This window comes from Dipodomys spectabilis, unplaced genomic scaffold (assembly GCF_019054845.1).
Source record: "Dipodomys spectabilis isolate Male_0828 unplaced genomic scaffold, ASM1905484v1 ptg000199l, whole genome shotgun sequence".
Lineage (NCBI taxonomy): Eukaryota > Metazoa > Chordata > Mammalia > Rodentia > Heteromyidae > Dipodomys > Dipodomys spectabilis.
Genome location: NW_024870876.1, coordinates 2,523,978 through 2,545,436, shown reverse-complemented (window position 1 = coordinate 2,545,436; position 21,459 = coordinate 2,523,978). Strand labels below are relative to the sequence as shown.

At 37.3% G+C, this 21,459-nt stretch overlaps 1 protein-coding gene across 3 annotated transcripts in view; it reads right to left on the bottom strand.

The window, feature by feature from the left end:
• Atp6v1h (ATPase H+ transporting V1 subunit H) overlaps positions 1–21,459 on the bottom strand; it is an 88,132-nt gene that overhangs the window by 33,168 nt on the left and 33,505 nt on the right. For all 3 annotated transcript variants that reach the window (XM_042696137.1, XM_042696136.1, XM_042696138.1), the window contains 2 exons: positions 18,299–18,396; positions 5,336–5,528 (listed from right to left, as the gene is read on the bottom strand). In XM_042696137.1, coding sequence (XP_042552071.1) covers positions 5,336–5,528; positions 18,299–18,396 — 291 coding nt within the window. The remainder of the gene's footprint in view (positions 1–5,335; positions 5,529–18,298; positions 18,397–21,459) is intronic.

The following is a 21,459-nucleotide window of genomic DNA, read 5'->3' as shown; positions in this document are numbered from 1 at the left end:
GAGTTCAAACCCCAGGACCAGAACTGAAGAAGAAAGGAAGGAAGGAAAGAAGGAAGGAAGGAAGGAAGAAAGGAAGGAAGGGAGGCTGGGAGGGAGGCTGGGAGGCAGGCGGGAGGCAGGCAGGAAGGCGAGGAGGCAGGCAGGGAGGAAGGACGAAAGAGAAGGAAAGGAAAAGAAAAAAGATAAGTGTTTTTTTTTTTTAAATTTGCTATAATTCTTAAGTCTTTCTAATGAAAATCATACAGCTGTAAAACTATAATTTACTTTATTATCTGACAAAAAATGCAGGCTCTTGACTAAACTCACAACAGAGGTAAAATTCTAGACAACAAACACAATTTCCAATGTTTGTCACAGTCACAGCCCCAAAACATTCTAATTTATTTTAGGAACTAAAGACTGACAAATCAAACGAACCAACAGAAATAACATTTGCAGAGACGTGGAGTTCAGCACCTACTATGAATAAGTAAGTGACATTTTCAAAAATAAAACTCATCCAGCTAAATGGAAGGAAATAATAATTAACAGCTGTTAGATTTGTTTGGCTCATAGCAGCTCAATGAGCTTCCTCACTTCAGCACAAAAGTTTCAGGTGGGAAAAATAATGAACAAACAATCCTCAAACAATCTGATTGGTGAAACCTCTTTTAAAATGATAAAGGAATTGAGTTTTATTTTTTATTTTATTTATTTTGTCGTCCTTGTAAGGCTTGAATGTGGGGCCTGGGCACTGGCCCTGAGGTCTTTTCCTCAAGGCTATCACTTTACCACTTTGAGTAACAGCTCCACTTCCAGTTTTTGAGTAGTTAATTGGAGATAAGTCTCAGGGAGACTTTTCTGCCCAGACTGGCTTTGAACCACAATCCTCAGATCTCAGCCTTCTGAGAAGTTAGGATTAGAGTTATGAGCCACTGGCACCGGAGAGAATTGAGATTATTTTTTAAAATATTATTTTCCCCACCTGACTGACGATTTCAATCAATGGTTGCACTACAGCCTTATGAACACTTCAGTCCTATCTATGAAACTTGTGGTTGTCTTAGAGACATTCTTTTGAGTTTTAGCCCTCTGCATGTTCACATAACTGACTGTATTAACCAAAACTTAACACAAGATAGTCTAAAAGAGCTATTACTTCTGCCAATGACCTAGGTCTATTTCTAAAATAATCTGAAATCCAAAATTGGAGACAATGGAAGTCTAGAAATTATGACAAATGTATGCATTATGAGCAAAATTTGAAAGTATGACTGTAGTTCAAATAAAACCTTTTATAGCTTACTAAATATTAGTTTAATATTCATGCTGCCTTTTATAAAACAGCACTGGATCTTTGCCTGGGCTCAACCTTAATATAGCAAAGATTCAAGTTACAGAGAGAGGAACTTTAAGAGACACACTGCAGCTAGGTGCTGGTGGCTCATACCCATAATCCTAGCTACTCAAGAGGCTGAGATGTGAGGATCGAGGTTCAAAGCCAATCCAGGCAGAAAAGTCTGTGAAACTCTTATCTCCAATAAACTACTTAGAAAAAAAAAACCAGAAGTGGTGCTATGGCTCAGGTGGCAGAGCACTAACTCTACCAAAAGTAGCTAGTAGAACAAAAGAAGCTTAGGGACAGCGCCCAGACCCTGAGTTCAAGCTTCAAGACTGGCACAAGAAAAGAAAAAAGAAAAGAGAGAGAGAGAGACACTACTATTAGGGGAAACTCTGTACTCCACCTGTTATCTCACTGAATAAACCTAGTCTATACGCTAAGTACAGTGAGAGATGGAAGTTGAGGAAAAAAGCCATGGATAACCAAGATGCAAAGACAGTATTATACCACAGATGCTTGATTTGTGTTTCCCATCATGACACCCAACTTCTACTGAAGATTGAATTTGCCTAGAGAGAACTGCTGGAAATACACATGCCAGATTCACCATGCTGAGGAAGAGGGATAAGAAAACATTTCATTTACCTAATTCTTATGAGGAAACTCTCTGGTACAGGGGCTTGAACTTAGGACCTTTCCCCGGGCATTTCATTCATGTCTGGCATTCTAACACTTGAGCCATACCTATATGTCCCAAACAATCTCATGAAAAAGCATAGAACTTTTTTTTAAAACTAGATTTTTATTGTGAAAATACTGTACAAAGGGGTTATAATCACATGAGCAAGGTAATGAGTACATTTCTTATCAAGCATTGTTGCCTCCTCCTTTATTTTTCCCCTACCATCCCTTCCCTCCTATCTCCACAACTACATTCTCCCCTTCCCCTCAATCCCCCCAATCCCCTCCACCCCTGCCTAAATTATAAAGTTCATATTTTGACATAGTGTCTTGTACATCTCATTGTTGCAATAGGTCAACCTGTATCCCTATTTAAACAATTTGTTTTTTCCCTTCCACTCCCCAAATTATACCAAAAAAGCACAGAACTTTTTAAAATAAAAATCAATAATCAAAAGCCAATCTAAGCCAAGTATCAGTGGCTCATACCCATAATCTTTGCTACTCAGAAAGCTGAGATCTGAGGACTGTGGTTTGAAGCCAGCCCAAGCAAGGCAGTCCATGAGACTCTTATCTCTAATTAACCATGGAAAAAGCTGAAAGTGAAGCTGAGTACCAGCCTTGAGCAAAAATGATCAGAGACAGAACCCAGACCTTGAGTTGAAGCGCGCGCGCGCGCACACACACACACACACACACACACACACACACACACACACACACACACGGTCAATGTAATATCCAGACACGGTCAATCTAATGTCCAGAGCACATCACACACACGCGCGCGCACACACACACACACACGATCAGAGACAGAGCCCAGGCCTTGAGTTGAAGCCCCGGAACATCACACACACACACACACACACACGGTCAATCTAATGTCCAGACACACACACACACACACACACACACACACACACACACACACGGTCAATCTAATGTCCAGAGCAACACTTAGCTAACACACACACACACACACACACACACACACGGTCAATCTAATGTCCAGAGCAACACTTAGCTAACACACACACACACACACACACTCACACACACACACACACACACACACACACACACACACACACACACACACACACACACACACACACGGTCAATCTAATGTCCAGAGCAACACTTAGCTAACACTTGGTGAGCACTGAGCAGATCACACCTGGATTTCCTTTCTACCTCTCCACAGGACTACACTGATCCCTTCTCCACCCTTCAATCACCCCCTCGATGTTCTTGAAAGCCTGGAAAGACACAGAGTTTAATGCTTCAACAGATGAGAAATTCCAACAGCAAGAAATTTTGACTTCTTAAATTACCTTTGAATTTTCTTTGTTATGTTCCGCCCCCCTCCCCGCTGAATGACACTTTAAAGTTCCTAAGAAAATGAATCAAAAAAGAAAAGAGGATGATGATGCTGGAATGGTTAAGAAGAAGGCATTATATACATATTAAAATAAAATAAAAACTGGAACTCAAAAAAAGGCAGTTTTAGAGTTGACAGAGCACCTGCAATGTGAACCTTCCACCAAGTGAAGAACTTTCCCTCAAGTCTCAATTTCCTCATGGAGAAAATAAAGTCATAAAAGGCTCTATAAGTTAATTATGAAGGCTACATATATCAAAACAACAATCAGACTGGGATGTAGCTCAAAGCACTTGCCTAGAAAGTACATGTTCAGGGTTCAATCCCCAGTACCAAAAAAGAAAAGACAAGAAAAAATACAGTTTTAAAAATTCAACAATTATGACACTTAGCACCAAACCTAGGTTAACTGATGATCAAGTGCGTGAGTCAAACTGACTTTAAATCTCGGTACTGCTTCTTGGCTATTTTGGCAAATCACTTAACCCTTGATGACCTAAGAACCACTATATGGAGCTTTTAGAATGATTTAATGTGTAATTCTTTAAAGTAATTAGGACAGTTCTGACCCAGTATATGCTCTCAATAAGTATCAGCTGTTATTAACTACAGACATCTGAAAAAAGAGTTCCTACACATTAAATTGCCCATTTTAAAAAGTGACAAATGCTATGAATAAGCAATTTATAGAAAGAAAGTAAATGGTGAATAAAAATATTAAAATACATGCATCTACATTCATTATTAATAGGATGCAAATTAAAACAATGATTTTGCTTTTTAGCTAAGATTTTTAAAACTCAGAAGATAATAATAAATGTAAATAGGAGTGCAGAAAAACATAAACCCCCAATATATAACTCCTAAAAATATAAATCAGCAAACTTTTAAAAAGTGATTTGACATTATTTATAAAGTTTTTATTTAAAAAAACAAAAGTAGTAGTACTAGACCTTCTGTCTTCCTGCCTCCACCTCCCAAGTGCTGAGATTATAGATAAACATCACGATGGCCATTTTAGGATGAGACTTTATGCCAGCAATGTCTCAGAAGCCTATCAAGTCCTAAAAGAATCAGCAAAATTACTAGCAGAGATGGTAAAGACACTATCTCTAAGGAAACAAATAAGAATATTTTATTTCTGCATTTTACCTACCTAGAATTCAGATTCTAGACAGCTCCAATTCTGCCCTCAGCTTCCTCATCTGATCGACAGGAAGTTGTTTTATTTAATTGTGAAGATTCTAATTTCCTAATGATATAATTTTACTCTTTAATATAATTACAAGTATTTGAATAGGGATACAGGTGGGCCCACTGCAACAATGAGATGTACAAGAAGTTATGTTGAAAACAAACTTTACAACTTTAGTGGAGGGGAGGGGGGGTGATGGGAGGACAGGGATAGTAAGGGGAAACAAAGGAGGAGGCTACAATGCTTGATAAGAAATGTACTCATTATCTTGCCCATGTAATTGTAACCCCTCTGTACAGTATGTTCACAATAAAAATAAAAAATTTTTAAAAATTTTAAAAATAATAATTACAGGTATTTGTGGTTGTCTTGGAAACATATTACTAGTCAGTAGATCCAATATCTCTATCTACTATGACTGTTAAAGAAAAAAACTCCTTGAAGAACAGTCTGTTGATGAGCATGGGGCACAAAGTGCCTCCCTCCATGTGAATGTAATGACAGTACACTTCCTTCAAGGACTTTAACTCAGGCACTCCGTTCACTTAGGTGGTTTCTTCTACCTGTCCCACAGCTTCATGTCATAAAGACACACTTTAATAGACTCTAACTCTATAACTACACAAAAAATAAGCAATTTTTCCACATGCTAAAAATTCAAATATACAGTACAGTAGAAAATGCTACACAAACATACACAGACGCAGCCATCACTAACACAATAACAACAACCACAAAAACACAAGGCACTTACACGGAATGCTGCAAGAATGATTCTTGTCACTTTCTCTTTGACAGATTCTTGAAGGATGTCAGACACAACAGGAATGATATTATAGCGCCGCAAGTGTTCACACATTTGAGGACTAAATGCCAGGAGCCATATTGAAAAAATCATTTGATACTGGAGTTGAAAACCACACTTGTTACTCAAAACTCCCATTATGCTGGAAAAAAAAAAACACATTTAGGAAACATTTAATATGAAGGCACAACAAAAAAGGAAATAATTCGTCTCTGTGCCCTAATAGAACAAGTCTCTGAACTATGTCCTCAGTTTCTTTTTTTACCACCAATAGCACTCAGCTAGACTGCTACTTACAAAGGACTATTTCCATTTTACTTCCTCACCCAAAGTCACAAGACCTCACAAAACAGGCACACTTGCTCCAGAGAAGCAACAAAAAAAGTAACCAAAACTTACAGAGGGCAGCAGGAATGATAAAAGGAATGTGACAGACAGTATAGAGCTGAAATCAACAGGAAGTGGGGACAAAATGAGTATCTTCAAGTCAAATTTTATAGCAATTTTTTTTTTGTTTCTTGCTGAACCTTAGGCCTGAACTCTGGGCATGAGTGATATCGCTGAGCATCTTTTGTTCAAGTCTAGCACTATACCAGTTGAGCCACAGCATTTCTTCTGGCTTTTTCTGTTATTTAACTAGAAATAAGACTCCTGAATAGCTAGGATTAAAGGAGTAAGCCACTGGCACCCAGCTACAGCAATGTTTTTGAGTTTGAACAACGGAAAGCATAGTTTTAAAATACATAGGAAACTCAGATGACTGGATGAAACCAGTGATGAGCTTGAATTTGATATAACCAATCAAAGAATTCAGAGATCAGAAAAAGGCTCTAGAAACTTCTAGCCTGATGCTTTATTTCCCTAAGTAAGAAAAATCAGGTCAGAATACACGTTTTTCTCAGCAGCACATGGAACATTTTCCAAAATAGACCACATTTTAGGTCACAAAGCAAACTTGTCCCAATTCAGAAACATTGAAGTTATACCTTGCATTCTCTCAGACCACAAAGGAATAAAATTAGAACTCAACACCAAAAGCTACCAAAGAAAGTCCTGTAACACATGGAGGCTGAACAACACAATGTTAAACCACCAATGGGTCATGGAAGAGATTAGAAAGGAAATTCAAATGTTCATGATATTCAACAAAAATGAGCACACAAATTACCAGCTCCTCTGGGACACAGCAAAGGCAGTACTGAGAGGCGAATTTATAGCTCTGAGTTCCTACATCAACAAATTGGAGAGATCTGAAACCAACAATTTAATGAGACATCTGAGCCTCCTTGAAAAAGAACAGCAAGCTAAACCCCAATCCAGTAGACGAAAAGAAATAAATAAAATTAAATCAGAATTACATGAATTAGAATCCAAAAAAAACATAGAAAGAATCAAGAAACCAGAGTTGGTTCTTCGAAAAAATTAACAAAATTGGCATACCCTTAGCAAATCTTATCAGAAAAAGAATAGAACATACCCAAATAAATAAACTCAGAGATGAGAATGGAAACATCACAACAGAAACAACCAAGATCCAAAACATTATATGGGAATACTTCGCAAAACTCTATGCTAATAAATTTGAGAACTTGGCAGAAATGGACCTTTCAGCAGGTATTGACATGCTGAAACGAAACCAAGATGAGTTAAACCATCTTAACAGGCCCATATCAAGCATTGAAATAGAAACAGCAATAAGAGACCTCCCATCTAAGAAAAGACCAGGACCAGATGGTTTTACAGTGGAATTCTACAAGGCCTTCAAAGTAGAACTCACACCAATACTCCTCCAACTCTTCAATGAAATTGAAAGAGAAAGTTCACTACCGAACTCATTCTATGAAGTCATTATAACCCTCATCCCAAAACCAGGCAGGAACTCATCAAAGAAAGAGAACTATAGACCCATTTCTTTGATGAACATTGATGCAAAACTTCTCAACAAAATTTTAGCCAATGGACTTCAACAATTCATCCAAAAAAATCATACACTACAATCAAACAGGATTCATTTCAGGGATACAAAACTGGTTCAATATACGCAAATCAATTAATATAATTTGTGACATCAAAAAGAGCAAGGATAAGAACCACATGGTTATTTCAATAGATTCAGAAAAAGCATTTGACAAGATCCAACACCCCTTTATGATGAAGGTTCTGGAAAAATTAGGAATCCATGGAACATAAAGGCTGTATATGACAAACCTCCAGCCAGCATTATATTTAATGGTGAAAAACTAAAGCCATTTCCTCTTAACTCAGGAACGAGACAAGGATGTCCACTCTCTCCACTGCTCTTCAATCTAGTATTAGAATGCCTAGCTACAGCAATAAGACAAGATGCAAACATAAAGGGGACCCAAATAGGTAAAGAAGAAGTAAAACTTTCCCTCTTTGCAGATGACATGATCTTGTTAAAGAATCCCATAGAGGCGCTGGGAAGGTGGCTCAGTGGTAGAGCACTTGCCTTGCATGCCTGAGGCCCTGGATTCGATTCCTCAGCACCATATAAGAAAAAAAAAAAAAAGCCGGAAGCGGCATGTGGCTCAAGTGGTAGAGTGCTAGCCTTGAGCTGAAGAGCTGAGGGACAGCACCCAGGCCAAAGTTCAGGCCACATGACCGGACCCAAAAAAAAAAAGAAAGAAAAGAAAAGAATCCCATAGACTCCGATCCCAAATTACTCAAGCTGATTAAAAACTTTGGCAAAGTAGCAGGGTATAAATTAACCCTCAAAAATCAATGACTTTTCTGTATGCCAACAATGAGAAGTGTGGCTGAAATTAGGAAAGCAACTCCATTCGTAATAGCCCCACGAAAAATAAAATACCTAGGAATTAACTTAACCAAAGAAGTGAAGGACCTCAATGATGAAAACTTTAAAAACCTGAAAAAGGAAATCAAAACAGAACTTAGAAAGTGGCAAAAATTCCCAGGCTCCTGGATTGGAAAGATCAGCATCGTGAAAATGGCAATACTTCCCAAGGCTATCTACAAATTCAATGTAATTCCTATCAATATTCCAACCTCATTCTTCAAGGAAATAGAAGAGGCAATCCAAAAATTCATATGGAACAATAAAAGACCCCGAATAGCAAAAACGATCCTTAACAGAAAGAACAGTGCTGGAGGAATATCAATACCAAACTCTACTACAAAGCCATAGTAATCAAAACAGCTTGGTACTGGCATAAGAACAGACCTCAGGACCAATGGAATAGAATTGAAAACCCAGAAATGAACCTAAAGACCTACAGCCATCTAATCTTCGATAAGGGAGCTAAAAAAATAGAATGGAAGAAAGACAGCCTCTTCAATAAGTGGTGCTGGCAAAATTGGTTAACTACTTGTTGAAAAATAAAGCTAGATCCTATATATCACCCTGCACCAGAATCAACTCCAAATGGATCAAAGACCTCGGAGTCAAAGTAGACACTCTGAAAACATTACAGGATGAAATAGGACAAATCCTAGGTCTCCTTGGTACAGGGTGAAATTTTCTTAATAGAGACCCAGAAACACAAGAAATCAAAGAAAGGTTGGACAAATGGGATTGCATGAAGTTGCAGAGCTTCTGCATGGCAAAGGACATAGCTAGCAAGATCAATAGAAAGCCCATGGATTGGGAGAAGATCTTCACTAGCCATACAACAGACAAGGGTCTCTTATCTAAAATATACCTGGAACTCAAAAAATTAAATTCCCAAACAACAAATCTTCAAAGAAACAACTGCCCAATAAATGTGGGCTAAAGACTTAAAAGAGAAACTTCTCTGAAGAGGAAAGAAGGATGGCCAATAGACACATGAAGAAATGTCAACCTCTCTAGCCATAAAAGAAATGCAAATCAAAACAACATTGAGATACCACCTCATCCTAGTTAGAAATGGCTATAACCCATAACTCTAATAACAACAGATGCTGGAGGGGATGTGGACAGCAGGGAACCTTCCTGCATTGTTGGTGGGAGTGTAAACTTGTTCAACCACTTTGGAAAGCAGTATGGAGGTTCCTCAAAAGACTCCACATAGAGCTCCCCTGGACCCAGCAATCCCACTTTTAGGCATTTACCCAAATGATCACAAACAAGACCACACCAAAGCTACAAGCACAACTATATTTATTGCAGCATAATTTACCATAGCTAAGATATGGAACCAACCCAGATGCCCCTCAGTAGATGAATGGATCAAGAAAATGTGGTATATATATACAATGGAATTCTATGCCTCCATCGGAAAGAATGACACTTCCCCATTTGTTAGGAAATGGAAAGACCTGGAATAAATTCTATTAAGTGAAGTAAGCCAGGTCCAAAGAAACATAGATCCCATGGTTTCTCTTATTTGCAATAACTAGTATATGTCTGTGTCAAATAGAAAAGGTCAGATAAGTTGATGTTAGGGAAATGAACCCCAAGATAATATTCAAATGTTTTTTTTCTTTCATGCAATTGTTTCTAACATATTTATAAGATTATTTCTTTGTTGCTTCGTATGTCCCTCCCCCCACAGTATAACCCTGCTTTCACTGTATTTGATGTTGGTATAATTTGTGGAGGGGAAGGGAAAAAACAAATCATTTAAATAGGGATACAGGTTGACCCATTGCAACAATGAGATGTACAAATCGTTATATCGAAAACGAACTTTACAACTTCGGGGGGGGGGGCAAGGATCAGGCGGGGGGGGGGGGGTGTGGGGAGGGTATGGGAAGGGATGGGAAGGGGAAACAAAGGAGGAGGCAACAATGCTTGATAAGAAATGTACTCATTATCTTGCCTATGTAATTGTAACTCCTCTGTACAGTATTTTCACAATTAAAAAGAAAAAGAAATCAGGAAAGTTCATAGAAATGAAAGTATCCCAAGGAAGGAAACACAAAAAGAAGAGAGCTAAGAAAATTTCCCTGGGATGTTTATATCTAAACAACTATCAATTGAGACTATCAAATAATGATTTGGGTTGAGAGTATCTCCATCATAGTGAAACAATATAAACTATAGACTTTAGTAATAATGTATCATTGTTGACTCATTAATTGAAACAAATGTTATCACACTAATACAATATGTTAGTAATAGTAGAATATTTGGTAGGGAGGAGAATAACATAAATATGTGCACTCTGAATCTCCCATTTTTCTGTATACCTAAATATTATAAGTTTTTAAAACTCTAATTTTATAGTGGAAACCTATGATTACTTTAGTGAAAGGCTTATATCTTTGTCAATTGTCCATTTTTGTGATTTATATGCAGTTCTAAATGTACTGAATTGTCCTTGATTTTCTCACACATCATTTCCCTCTCAAGTATGCTCCAGTTTGGGTTGTTATGTAAAATTTGTTTTTATTTAATATTGGCATCAGTATCTCAACTACTACCAAATCATGTTATTTTATACTATTGATACCATACTTACCTTGTTTCCTTTGCTACCCTTGGTTTTGTGATGGTGGGTCTGAGACTCAGGAGATGGGCAAAATCTGTTCCACTACATGCCTACCTGTTAGGCTCTGCTAAGAAGGACATCCTGGGCTGGGAAGGTGGCTCAGTAGTAGAGCGCTTGCCTTGCATGCCTGAGGCCCTGGGTTTGATTCCTCAGCACCACATAAGCAAAAAGAAAAAAAAAGCCAGAAGTGGCGCTGTGACTCAAGTGGTAGAGTGCTAGCCTTGAGCTGAAGAGCTGAGGGACAGCACCTAGGCCCAGAGTTCAGGCCCCATGACTGGACCAAAAAAAAAAAAAAGAAGGACATCCTTCTTACTAGCATCCTGTACTAGCATCCAAAGAGTATCCATCCTGTGTACAAAGATTCCTCCAGACTCAGCCTGCAACTCCAACTAGGTCTCCTTAGCTCACCTCTATAACAAATTCTAGCTGTGAGCACTACTAATTGCTGACTCTCAAATGGTTATGAAGCATGACTCTATTGAATATCCACACACAGTGTTAACATTTTTATAAATAAACTTTTTTAAATACTCTACCCCTAATGACAATTAACAGAGAAAGGCATGTGACAATTACTCCATTATTAAGATGGAAACAAAGAAAGAAATGTTATCATATTTTCTAACAATGATGGAGAAATTGTCCATACAAGTAAAATATTAAACTGAGTCTTCAGATAATTATAAGTGAACTTCCTCAAATTCAAAACTGATCAGTAAGCAATGTGCTTTTTCTAAGGAAAAAAAGTTAAATATAGTATCCTTACCTAGTTAGCATTAAACATGAACAACTTCAGAATACTGACCATTATGGTGAATTTATTATAATTAGAATATATTGTAATTTTCTTTCATCTTGGATGGTATTTGTGTATCAAAATGTTCTTTTTACAATAAGGTGTGCTTGTGTTTATAAATTCTTACTAAAATTTCTAAGTTTTTCACTATTTTCTCTAATGTCTAATTGTTGTTTTTCACTATTTTCTGTCAATTTTTTATTTAAAAAAAAGACTAAATAGTATGTTTTTTTAAGGTTTATTAGACCAGATGATAATTGTTGGGGCTATTGTTACTGGAAAATTAAGAACTAAATAATCATGACAGGGACCAGTGGAAATCAAAATTATTACATCTTAAACCTCAGAAAGTAGAAAAAAACAAAAACAAAAACAAAAATCCTTGCTAAAATGGAGCCAGGCTGGAGTAAACAGAACACCTTTTGGTGGGGGGAGGGGGGGGAGGGGGAGGGGCTGAAAAAATTTGCATCTTTATTGAATTAAATTGAGTTCATACAAAAATTAAGATTGTTTGAAAATGTATATGGAGGACTCACAGAAATGTGCTAGTCTTAACACAAGACTAGTATCTTAAACAGAACACCTTCTATGTGGCAGCTTCTACTACAATCACAGAAGCTAGACCAAAGTCCTGGATCTTAGGGTGATTTTGTTTGTTGGTTTTTTCTTTTCTATTGTTTCTTCTGATGTGACACACCACAACCAGACATATCAGCAGACTAGCTCAACTATACAGTGCAAGTCCAAATAGGAAAAAAATGCAGTGCAGACCTCTGTGTCTTTTAACTCAGCATGAATCAGTACCTGACAGTCACTACATCAGGACTCAGAACCTTGCTCAACTCTAAAGAAAGAACAAAGACCAGCAGTTCCACCAGGGGAAAACAGCTGAGTATAGCTTCTAAATCTGCAGTGGGATAGGGAGAATTCCCATGCTCCCATTGGAACAGGCAAAAACAAGCTCTTGTTCATTATTTCCATAATCCATCTCTCACGGTACACCTGCCCGTATCGACCCAGTGGATCAGATGGCTGCGATTAGAAGGGAATTTCAGCGGTGGCAGAGAGTGCCATCCAAATATCCCTAAGAGGTAGCAGCTAATTGCAATTGCAGAGGGGAGGACTCACAGTCTGGAGTAGTTTGGAAACAAAATAGCAGGCGCAGTTACACAAACAGCATCAGACACTTCCCTGTTCCATGCTTCACAGCACAACCTGACCAAGGTAAATAGTGGTTTTCAAAAGAGGCAAACACTTTCTCTTCCACTTCAGGATCTAGTCTCATTCAAATCAGATCCCCAAGCAGGATCTGAGATGAATGTATTTAGATAATAAAGCCCAGCTGGCAACAATCTTTTTCACACCAAATGAAAAAACTGTTTTAGAACTTCATTACTGTGTTACAGTTTTTGCTCATTTGTTTGCTTAATTTGGGGCTTTCTTCTTTTTTTTCTTTTTCTCTTTTTCATTTCCCTCATTAGTAACCTACCCCAACTACACCTTTTCTTACCTTGCTATGCTTACTGTTTCTGATATCTAACTTCTGATGTCACTACTCTGTTTCACAACTGAACTACAAACCTACCTGTTACCCTTGGCACCATCTTCCTTATTCCATATCTCTTCCCTCACCCTCCTTACACCTCGTAATTTACTTCTAATCTCTATACTATACAAATATCCAACCCCTAGTACACATAGTGTGACTGGTAGTGCAAATAAAACTATAAATGATATCTTACTGTGTATAATTATTTAGATGGACTTTGAAGAATTTATACAGCTGACATTCACCTTTATACAAGAAACAGTTCACCAACTATACCAACACCTAGTCCAGTGAGACTATGGAGAATTACCAAATGGGTTGACTTCAGGAAAATAAAAGTGAAGACCACAAAGATTCTTTGAGTAAAACCCACAGAAATACAAGTAAATGAGTATAGCATTGAAGAACAAGAAATATGGGAAAATAGAGACATATAAAATCTTTAAAAATCAACAAGTATAACAACAAATGGATCAAAAAGAAAGCAAAGCAGAGGAAAGCAGACATATTGAGATCCAAAGAATGTTAAGAATGTTTAATGAAATGAAAGAAAATACAATAAACTACATGAACACAAAGAAATAAAGGAATTCAATGAGAGCACAGATAAGAAGCTGATTAATCTCAAGTCGATACAAATAAAGTTAAATGACTTCAATGAGACTGTAACTAAGAGATGAAAGAACACAAAGATAAACAAATTAATGAAGTTAATGCAAAACGTGACAATGATCTTAATAATTAGAGATTAGAAATACAGAACAAAATCAAATAGAAATCTCATAGATAAAAAAATAAAGTGTAGGGGCTGGGAAGGCGGCTCAGTGGTAGAGTGCTTGCCTTGCATACATGAGGCTCTGGGTTGGATTCCTCAGCAACACATCAGCAGAAAAAGCCAGAAGTGGCGCTGTGGCTCAAGTGATAGAGCACTAGCCTTGAGCTGAAGAGCTGAGGAACAGTACACAAGCCCAGAGTTCAAGCTCCACAATCAACCAAAATAAATAAATAAATAAAAATAAAGTATAAAGTTTCTCACATGGAATAGATAATATGGAAAGCAGATTTTAGGGCCTGAAGATTGAAGAGATATGGCAGGAAAGTTAGAACATACAGAAAAGAAGATCAAAGAAACACAAAAGGAGTCTGTCTGTAAGATTTTCAAGACAAGTAAAAGATCAAATTTGTATTTTATGAGTATTGGTAAAGATAAAGACAATAGCAACTGCATATGAAATATTTTCTGCAGAATAAAAGAAGAAAACCTCCCAAATCTAAAAAAGAAGTCGTTCAAGTACACGAGGTTTTCAGAACACCCACCAGATCAGACCAGAAAAAAACTTCTTTGGGCTGGGAAGGTGGCTAAGTGGTAGAGCACTTGCCTTGCATGCATGAGGCCCTGGGTTCGACTCCTTAGCACCATATAAGCAAAAAGAAAAAAGCCGGAAGTGGCACTGTGGCTCAAGTGGTAGAGCACTAGCCTTGAGCTGAAGAGCTGAGGGACAGTGCCCAGGCCCAGAGTTCAGGCCCCACTACCAGACTCCCAAAAAAAAAAAAAGAACTTCTTCACACATAGTAGTTAAATAGTTAAGTTAAATAGTTAAGAAAACAAGGAAAGTTTAAAAAAAGAAAAAAACTAAGAAAACAAATCACTTACAAGAAGGAACCTATAGATGCTGGAGGGGATGTGGCCAGAAGGGAACCTTACTGCATTGTTGGTGGGAGTGTAAACCTGTTCAACCACTTTGGAAAGTAGTATGGAGGTTCCTCAACAGACTCCACATAGAGCTGCCCTATGACCCAGCAATCCAACTTTGGGCATTTACCCAAATGATCACAAACAAGACCATACTAAAGCTACCAGTACAACTGTGTTTATGGCAGCATTATTCACCATGGCTAAGATATGGAACCAACCCAGATGCCCCTCAGTAGATGAATGGATCAAGACAATGTGGTGTGTGTGTGTGTGTGTGTGTGTGTGTGTGTGTGTGTGTGTGTGTGTGTGTGTGTGTGTGTGTGTGTGTGTGTGTGTGTGTGTGTGTGTGTGCGTGCGCGCGCGCAATGGAATTCTATCCCTCCATCAGAAAGAATAACATCACCCCATTTGTTAGGAAATGGAAAGACTTGGAAAAAAATTATATTAAGTGAAGTAAAACAGGCACAAAGAAACATAAGTCCTATGGTTTCCCTTATTTGCAATAAATAGTATGTATCTGGGACAAGCAGAAAAAGCCAAAAGCTATGAACATATGACCAGATAAGATGATGTTAAGCGAAATGACCCCAAGATAAGGACACAAATGGTTTTTTCTTGCTTGCTATTGTTCCTATTTATAATGTGCCATGTGATTTTTTTTTGTTTCTTCGTACGTTCCTCCCCCATGGTATAATCCCTGTTTTCACTGTATTTGATGTTGGTGCCTTGCATCTTGCATATACACTTCTCTAGCTTGGGGAGGGGAAGGAAAAAACAAAATTCTTTAATAGGGATAGAGGTTGACCCATTGTTAACAATGAGATGTACAAGACACTATGCTGAAAAACAAAGTTTATAATTTAGGTGGGGTGGGGGGGAGTGTAGTTGTAGAGGTGGGAGGGTAGGGAAAAAACAAAGGAGGAGGTAACAATGTTTGATAGGAAATGTACTCATTACCTTGCTTATATAAACTGTAACCCCTCTTTACAGTATTTTTACAATAAAAAATGGTACTTTTTTTTTTTTTTTTTGGTTGGTCATGGGGCTTGTACTCTGGGCCTGGGCGCTGTCCCTCAGCTCTTCAGCTCAAGGTGGCACTCTACCACTTGAACCACAGCACCACTTCCTAAAAAATGTATTTAAAAAAAGGAAACTGTGAAAATAGAAACAGATTTCACAATAACTGTTTTAAAAGGAGGGCTTAGAATTCCAAATTTTAAGCACTAAAAGTCAACACCTGCCAGTCCAGAGTACCTTAGTATACACTTTCATTCATAATTGAGGAACAATTTTTTAAAAGAAAACCAAAACAAACATCAAAACAATTTATTACCAATAAACCAAGACTACAGAAAATACTCAAAGATCTCTTAAAAACAGATGAAAAAAATAGAGAAAACATATCCTTCCAGATGAGTAAATAAAACATTCATAGAATATGTACATAAAATATGAAAGAAAATATTGAAGAAATGATTACATATCTTTAAACTTCACACTCAATGTCAATGGACTCAATTCTCCAATCAAAAAACAGAATAGCAAGTTGAATCAAAATGAAAAATACAACCATCTGTTGTCTACAAGAAACATATCTATCAACAAAAACAAACACTGGCTAGGGTGAAATGTTAGAAAAAGCCTTCCAAGTTCCAAACAAACAGACCCCAAAAGCTGGCAAATCAAACAAAGTAGATTTCCAATCAAAATTAGAAGACAAAAAGATGGCCACTTCATATTAACAAAGAAAACTCAGAATAAAGAACCCATACACCAATAACCATCAGATTTTCAACAAAGGAACCAAAAAAAAAAAATGTTGAGGGAAAAAAACGCTTGTTAACAAATGGTACTGGAGAAAAAAATGTATGTCCATATGCAGAAGAGTGAAACTGGACTCCAGTCTCTCACAGAAGTACTGTACTGATAGGAAATCAAAGGGGATCAAAGACCTCAATGTAAGACCTGAAACCTTGAAATGACTACAGGAAAAAGTAAACACAAGAACTTATTGGGTCTACATGGGAACTTCCTGAATAAAAGACCAGGGGCTAAGAAAAGTGGAGAATTGACAAGGGATAAAATCACTAAGCTAAAAAGACAGCCTATAGAATGGGAGAAGATCTCTTCTAGCTAAATGACTGACATAGAAGTTCAAAAAACTAAAACCCCGAAGAATCAATAACCCAACTAAAAAATGGGCAAAGTAGCAAAACAGATACTTCTCAGAAGAGCAAATGATCAACATATGAAGAAATGTTCACCATCCCTGGACATAAAGGAAATAAAAATCAAAAGAACATGAGATTCCATCTCACTTGGATCAGAATCACCTTCATTGAGAAAACAAATAACAAATACTATTGAGAATGTATGGGAAAAGGGAATCCTCATACACTGTTAGTGGAAATGCAAATTAGTGCCACCATCATGGACATCTGTATGTAGGTTTCTCAAAAAATGAAAAACAGAACTGATCTCTGATCCACATATTCCATTTTGGGGTATTTTTCCAAGATATTGCAAATGAGGATACAATAAAGGCACCTACACACATGTTCATTGCTGCACCATTCACCATGGTGAAGTTATGGCAACATCCCAGATACCCTATAATGGATGAACAGAGCAAGAAAATGTAGTATGTATACACAGTTGAATTTTACCCATCCATCAGGAAGAATATTAGATCACTTGCAGGGAAACAGATGAACCTTGAAAAAAATCATATTTGTTAAAAATAAGTAAAGGTCAGAAAGATAAAGGATGCATGTTTTTTCTCATATGTAGAAGTCAGACCCAAAACATAAACATGAAAATGTATAGACTCATATGCATGTATGTATGCACATATACATATATAACAATGGAGCTAGGAAACTTGAAATTAATAGGAATGGGATAAATAGAAGGCAGGGAGAATGATGGAAGGGTGATAATGACCAAGATGCATTATATACCTAAATGAACATGTTATGGAAAAGAAATGTACTCACTGCCTTCCTTATGTAACTGTAACCCCTCTGTACATCACTTTGACAATAAAATTAAAAAATAAACTTAAAAAATTAAAATTCTTTGGTACAACTATTTAAAGATATTAATAAAAAGTAGGTGGAAAAGATCTTCCTTTATTGATTTCTGCCTATATTCTCCACTCAATACTTTTATAATGAGTCTGTGTTCTAATACTTGGGATTGTTCTGTCCTGCTTTAGCTTCTTAGGAAAAGTGAAGTTCAAATACAGGGAAACATTCAGTTTGATAGTTATAGACTTCAAGGAAGGTTAACATAATCCACTGTAAAACCAGACATAAAAAAAATACTTCTTTCAGATAATTAATGTATTAATTTCTTTGAAATGTCAAGGAGAAATACTTTTAAAAGTTTTCTACATTAAAAGTAAAAGGGCACTCACCAGTTTACCCCATCTGCTTCCACCCAGGCAAAGCGGTACTCATTGACCCGGAGCATCAGCTGTAGGCATCCAGCCACACACTGTACATACTGAGAACTCTACACAAGAAGAGGTGCACAGTTTTAAATTGGAAAGCACTTAAAGTCCTGAGATCAGACAAATTTCTACATAAAAATCTCATTTTTACTGCAATGTTTTAGCCTCTGAGCACCCCAAATTCACAAGTATGTTCTTAAAAGCCAATCCTCAAGTTTGCTTTAATCTCTACTTCACAGAAATGAAGACAAGTTTGTATCCCAGATTAATCTACAGAATTCATTACTGAACACATTTAGGATATCTTTGATACTTTGATAACTAAGCATATTGATTTGCCATATTTCACATACTCCTGAACAACAAAGGCACTCTAGAGAGAGAATAACACTGCATAATTATAAAAAAAAACAAAGGGCTGGGAAGGTGGCTCAGTGGTAGAGCGCTTGCCTTGCATGCATGAGGCCCTGGGTTCAATTCCTCAGCACCATATAAGCAAAAAGAAAAAAGCCGGAAGTGGCGCTGTGACTCAAGTGGTAGAGCGCTAACCTTGAGCTGAAGAGCTGAGGGACAGTGCCCAGGCCCCGAGTTCAGGCCCCATGACCAGACCCAAAAATAAAAAATAAAAATACCAAAGAAAAAGAGTAAAAAGAAAAGTGGATGTTCTGTGGCAAGCTCATAATTGAATAACTTCTGGCAAGTTTCTAAATCTCTCCAAACGGTGCTCAGCTTCTTTGTCTAGAATAAGGGAAACACTACCAAGGGACAATGCCTGAAGGGTGCTGTTAGGTTTAAGGAAAATAACTAATTTAGCATACAGCCAGATGAAAACCTCAAAAGCTAGGGTTGGCATATTAAAAAGTGTTACAAAAACACTTGCGGAGGAAGGGACAGGGGAAGTCCTTGGTTTTAATACTGCCAGTTCAGTAGCTGTTTAAGCACAGAAATTGTGCTTAAACATGAAACTTCAAATAAAAAAGTCTCAAAGACCTCTATTTTACCAAAGACAATGCCAGGCACTGGTGGTTCATGCCTGTAATCCTAGCTATTCAGAAGGCTAAGATATGAGGATAATGGTTCAAAGTCAACCTAGACAGGAAAGTCCTGAGACTCTTATCTCCAATTAACCCCCCGAAAACTGTAAGTGGCACTGTGGTTCAAGGCTGTAGAGCACTACCTTGAGTAAAAAATGCTCAGAGACAATGCCTCAGGCCCTGAGTTCAAGCCTCACAACTGATATTGAAAAAAAAAAAAATGTAAGCCAGATAAAAGGCCTACACTTATTTAAAATATACGCAATGAGCCTTACATCTTTAAGAAGCAGAGAAATAGTCAGGCACCAGTGGCTTATACCTATAATTCTAGCCACTCAGGAGGCTGAGATCTGAGGACTACAGCTCCAAGCCAGCCCAGGCAGGAAAATCTGTGAAACTCTTACCTCCAATTACCAACAAAAAGCCAGAAGTGGAGCTGTGGGTCAAGGAGTAAAACACTAGCCTTGACCACAAAAGCTCAGGAAAAACACCTAGGCCCTGAGTGCAAGCACCAGGAATGGCACAAAAGAGAGAGAGAGAGAGAGAGAGAGAGAGAGAGAGAGAGAGAGAGAGAGAGAGAAACAAAAGGGAATTTTTTTTTATTTTTACTTTTTGGGTCCGGTCATGGGGCCTGAACTCTGGGCCTGGGCGCTGTCCCTCAGCTCTTAAGCTCAAGGTTAGCACTATACCATTTGAGCCACAGGGCCACTTCCGGCTTTTTTCTTTTTGCTTATGTGGACAAAAGGGAATTTTAAGGCTGTAGACTTCATGAAAAATAATTATACAGTCTTTTTAACAGAAGAACTATAGATGTTATGAAATTCAAAAAAACCTAACATTCATGATACTAGTAAACTTCATGGTCTATGTTAAACATCATCTATTAAAAAAAAAAAAAAAACTAACTCTTCAAAGAAATTCTATGCACTCAAATACAAAAACACAATGATATAAGTACATTTGGTTTAAATAAACAAATGTTACAAACAAAAGTTATCTATATTCAACCTAAAGAGTAGTAAATATCATTCACACAATATATCCAGGAATATAATTTGCCTGAAAACTCAAAACATTAGCAGAAATTAATAGACAAATAGTGCATTTCAACTCTAAAAGAATCATCTAAGGCATAATAAAATATGCATCTTTTCAATTAAGTCTGCAGTAGAAACTTCTACTATAGAAGAAGGATTTATCTTTCTTGTTTAGAAAGAGAATTTGAGTAAGATTTCTATACATAAATAAAAAAGCAACCCAAGGAATTCTCTCCTTTTCCACTTATCACCTATGGTCTCTCAATGTAAAAAAATGTCTTGGTTCATTATAAGCCTTTTCTATGTCCATTCACTGTTTGTTGAATTACATGACAAGTAAGGGTTCTTCTTTTTCCGTTCTAGTTTCAGTGCTCACATTATAAATAAGCAGTGGTGGGGTCCTGGTCCTACAACAATGACTCTTTCCTACTGTTCACAATAAAGCAGTTCACATACTGTTACAATGGTTATGCTCCAAATACAAAGTAACATAGCTCCAAAGGGTCTGTATCCTCCTCTTTCACCATTTAGATCTCTCTCCCAGGGGTGCAACCTCCTTCCTTAAACTTTCCCAAGACAGCCTAAGCAAACCTCCTACCCATTAAAAGACCCCGTTTATTATACCACTAAAGAACTCTGTGCATCTTTCTTATATTCAGTGCCACAAAAATAAACTGTGTAATTCCTTAATGTTGTCATCCCCAAACGTAATGTAGCCCTCTGAAGACAGGACTCACATTTATTATGTTCAGTATTATATGTCAACTTCATGCACTATACCTAGGAAACACTAAATAAGTGTTTGTTGACTCCCCAAAATAAATTACAAATAATCCCTATAACACATACTAAACAAACAGTGCTCTAATAGAAAGCAATCAATAAATAGTCTAAACATTTAAAATCATGCTTAAAATTGCTACAATAACAGTAATACTGCAAGAATATATACAATAGAAAGTGAAGAAGGTGATAATGTCCAAAAAGAAATGTACTCTTCAACAGAGCCAAGGTCAAGAACCACATGATTACCTCCACTGAGGCAGAAAAGACT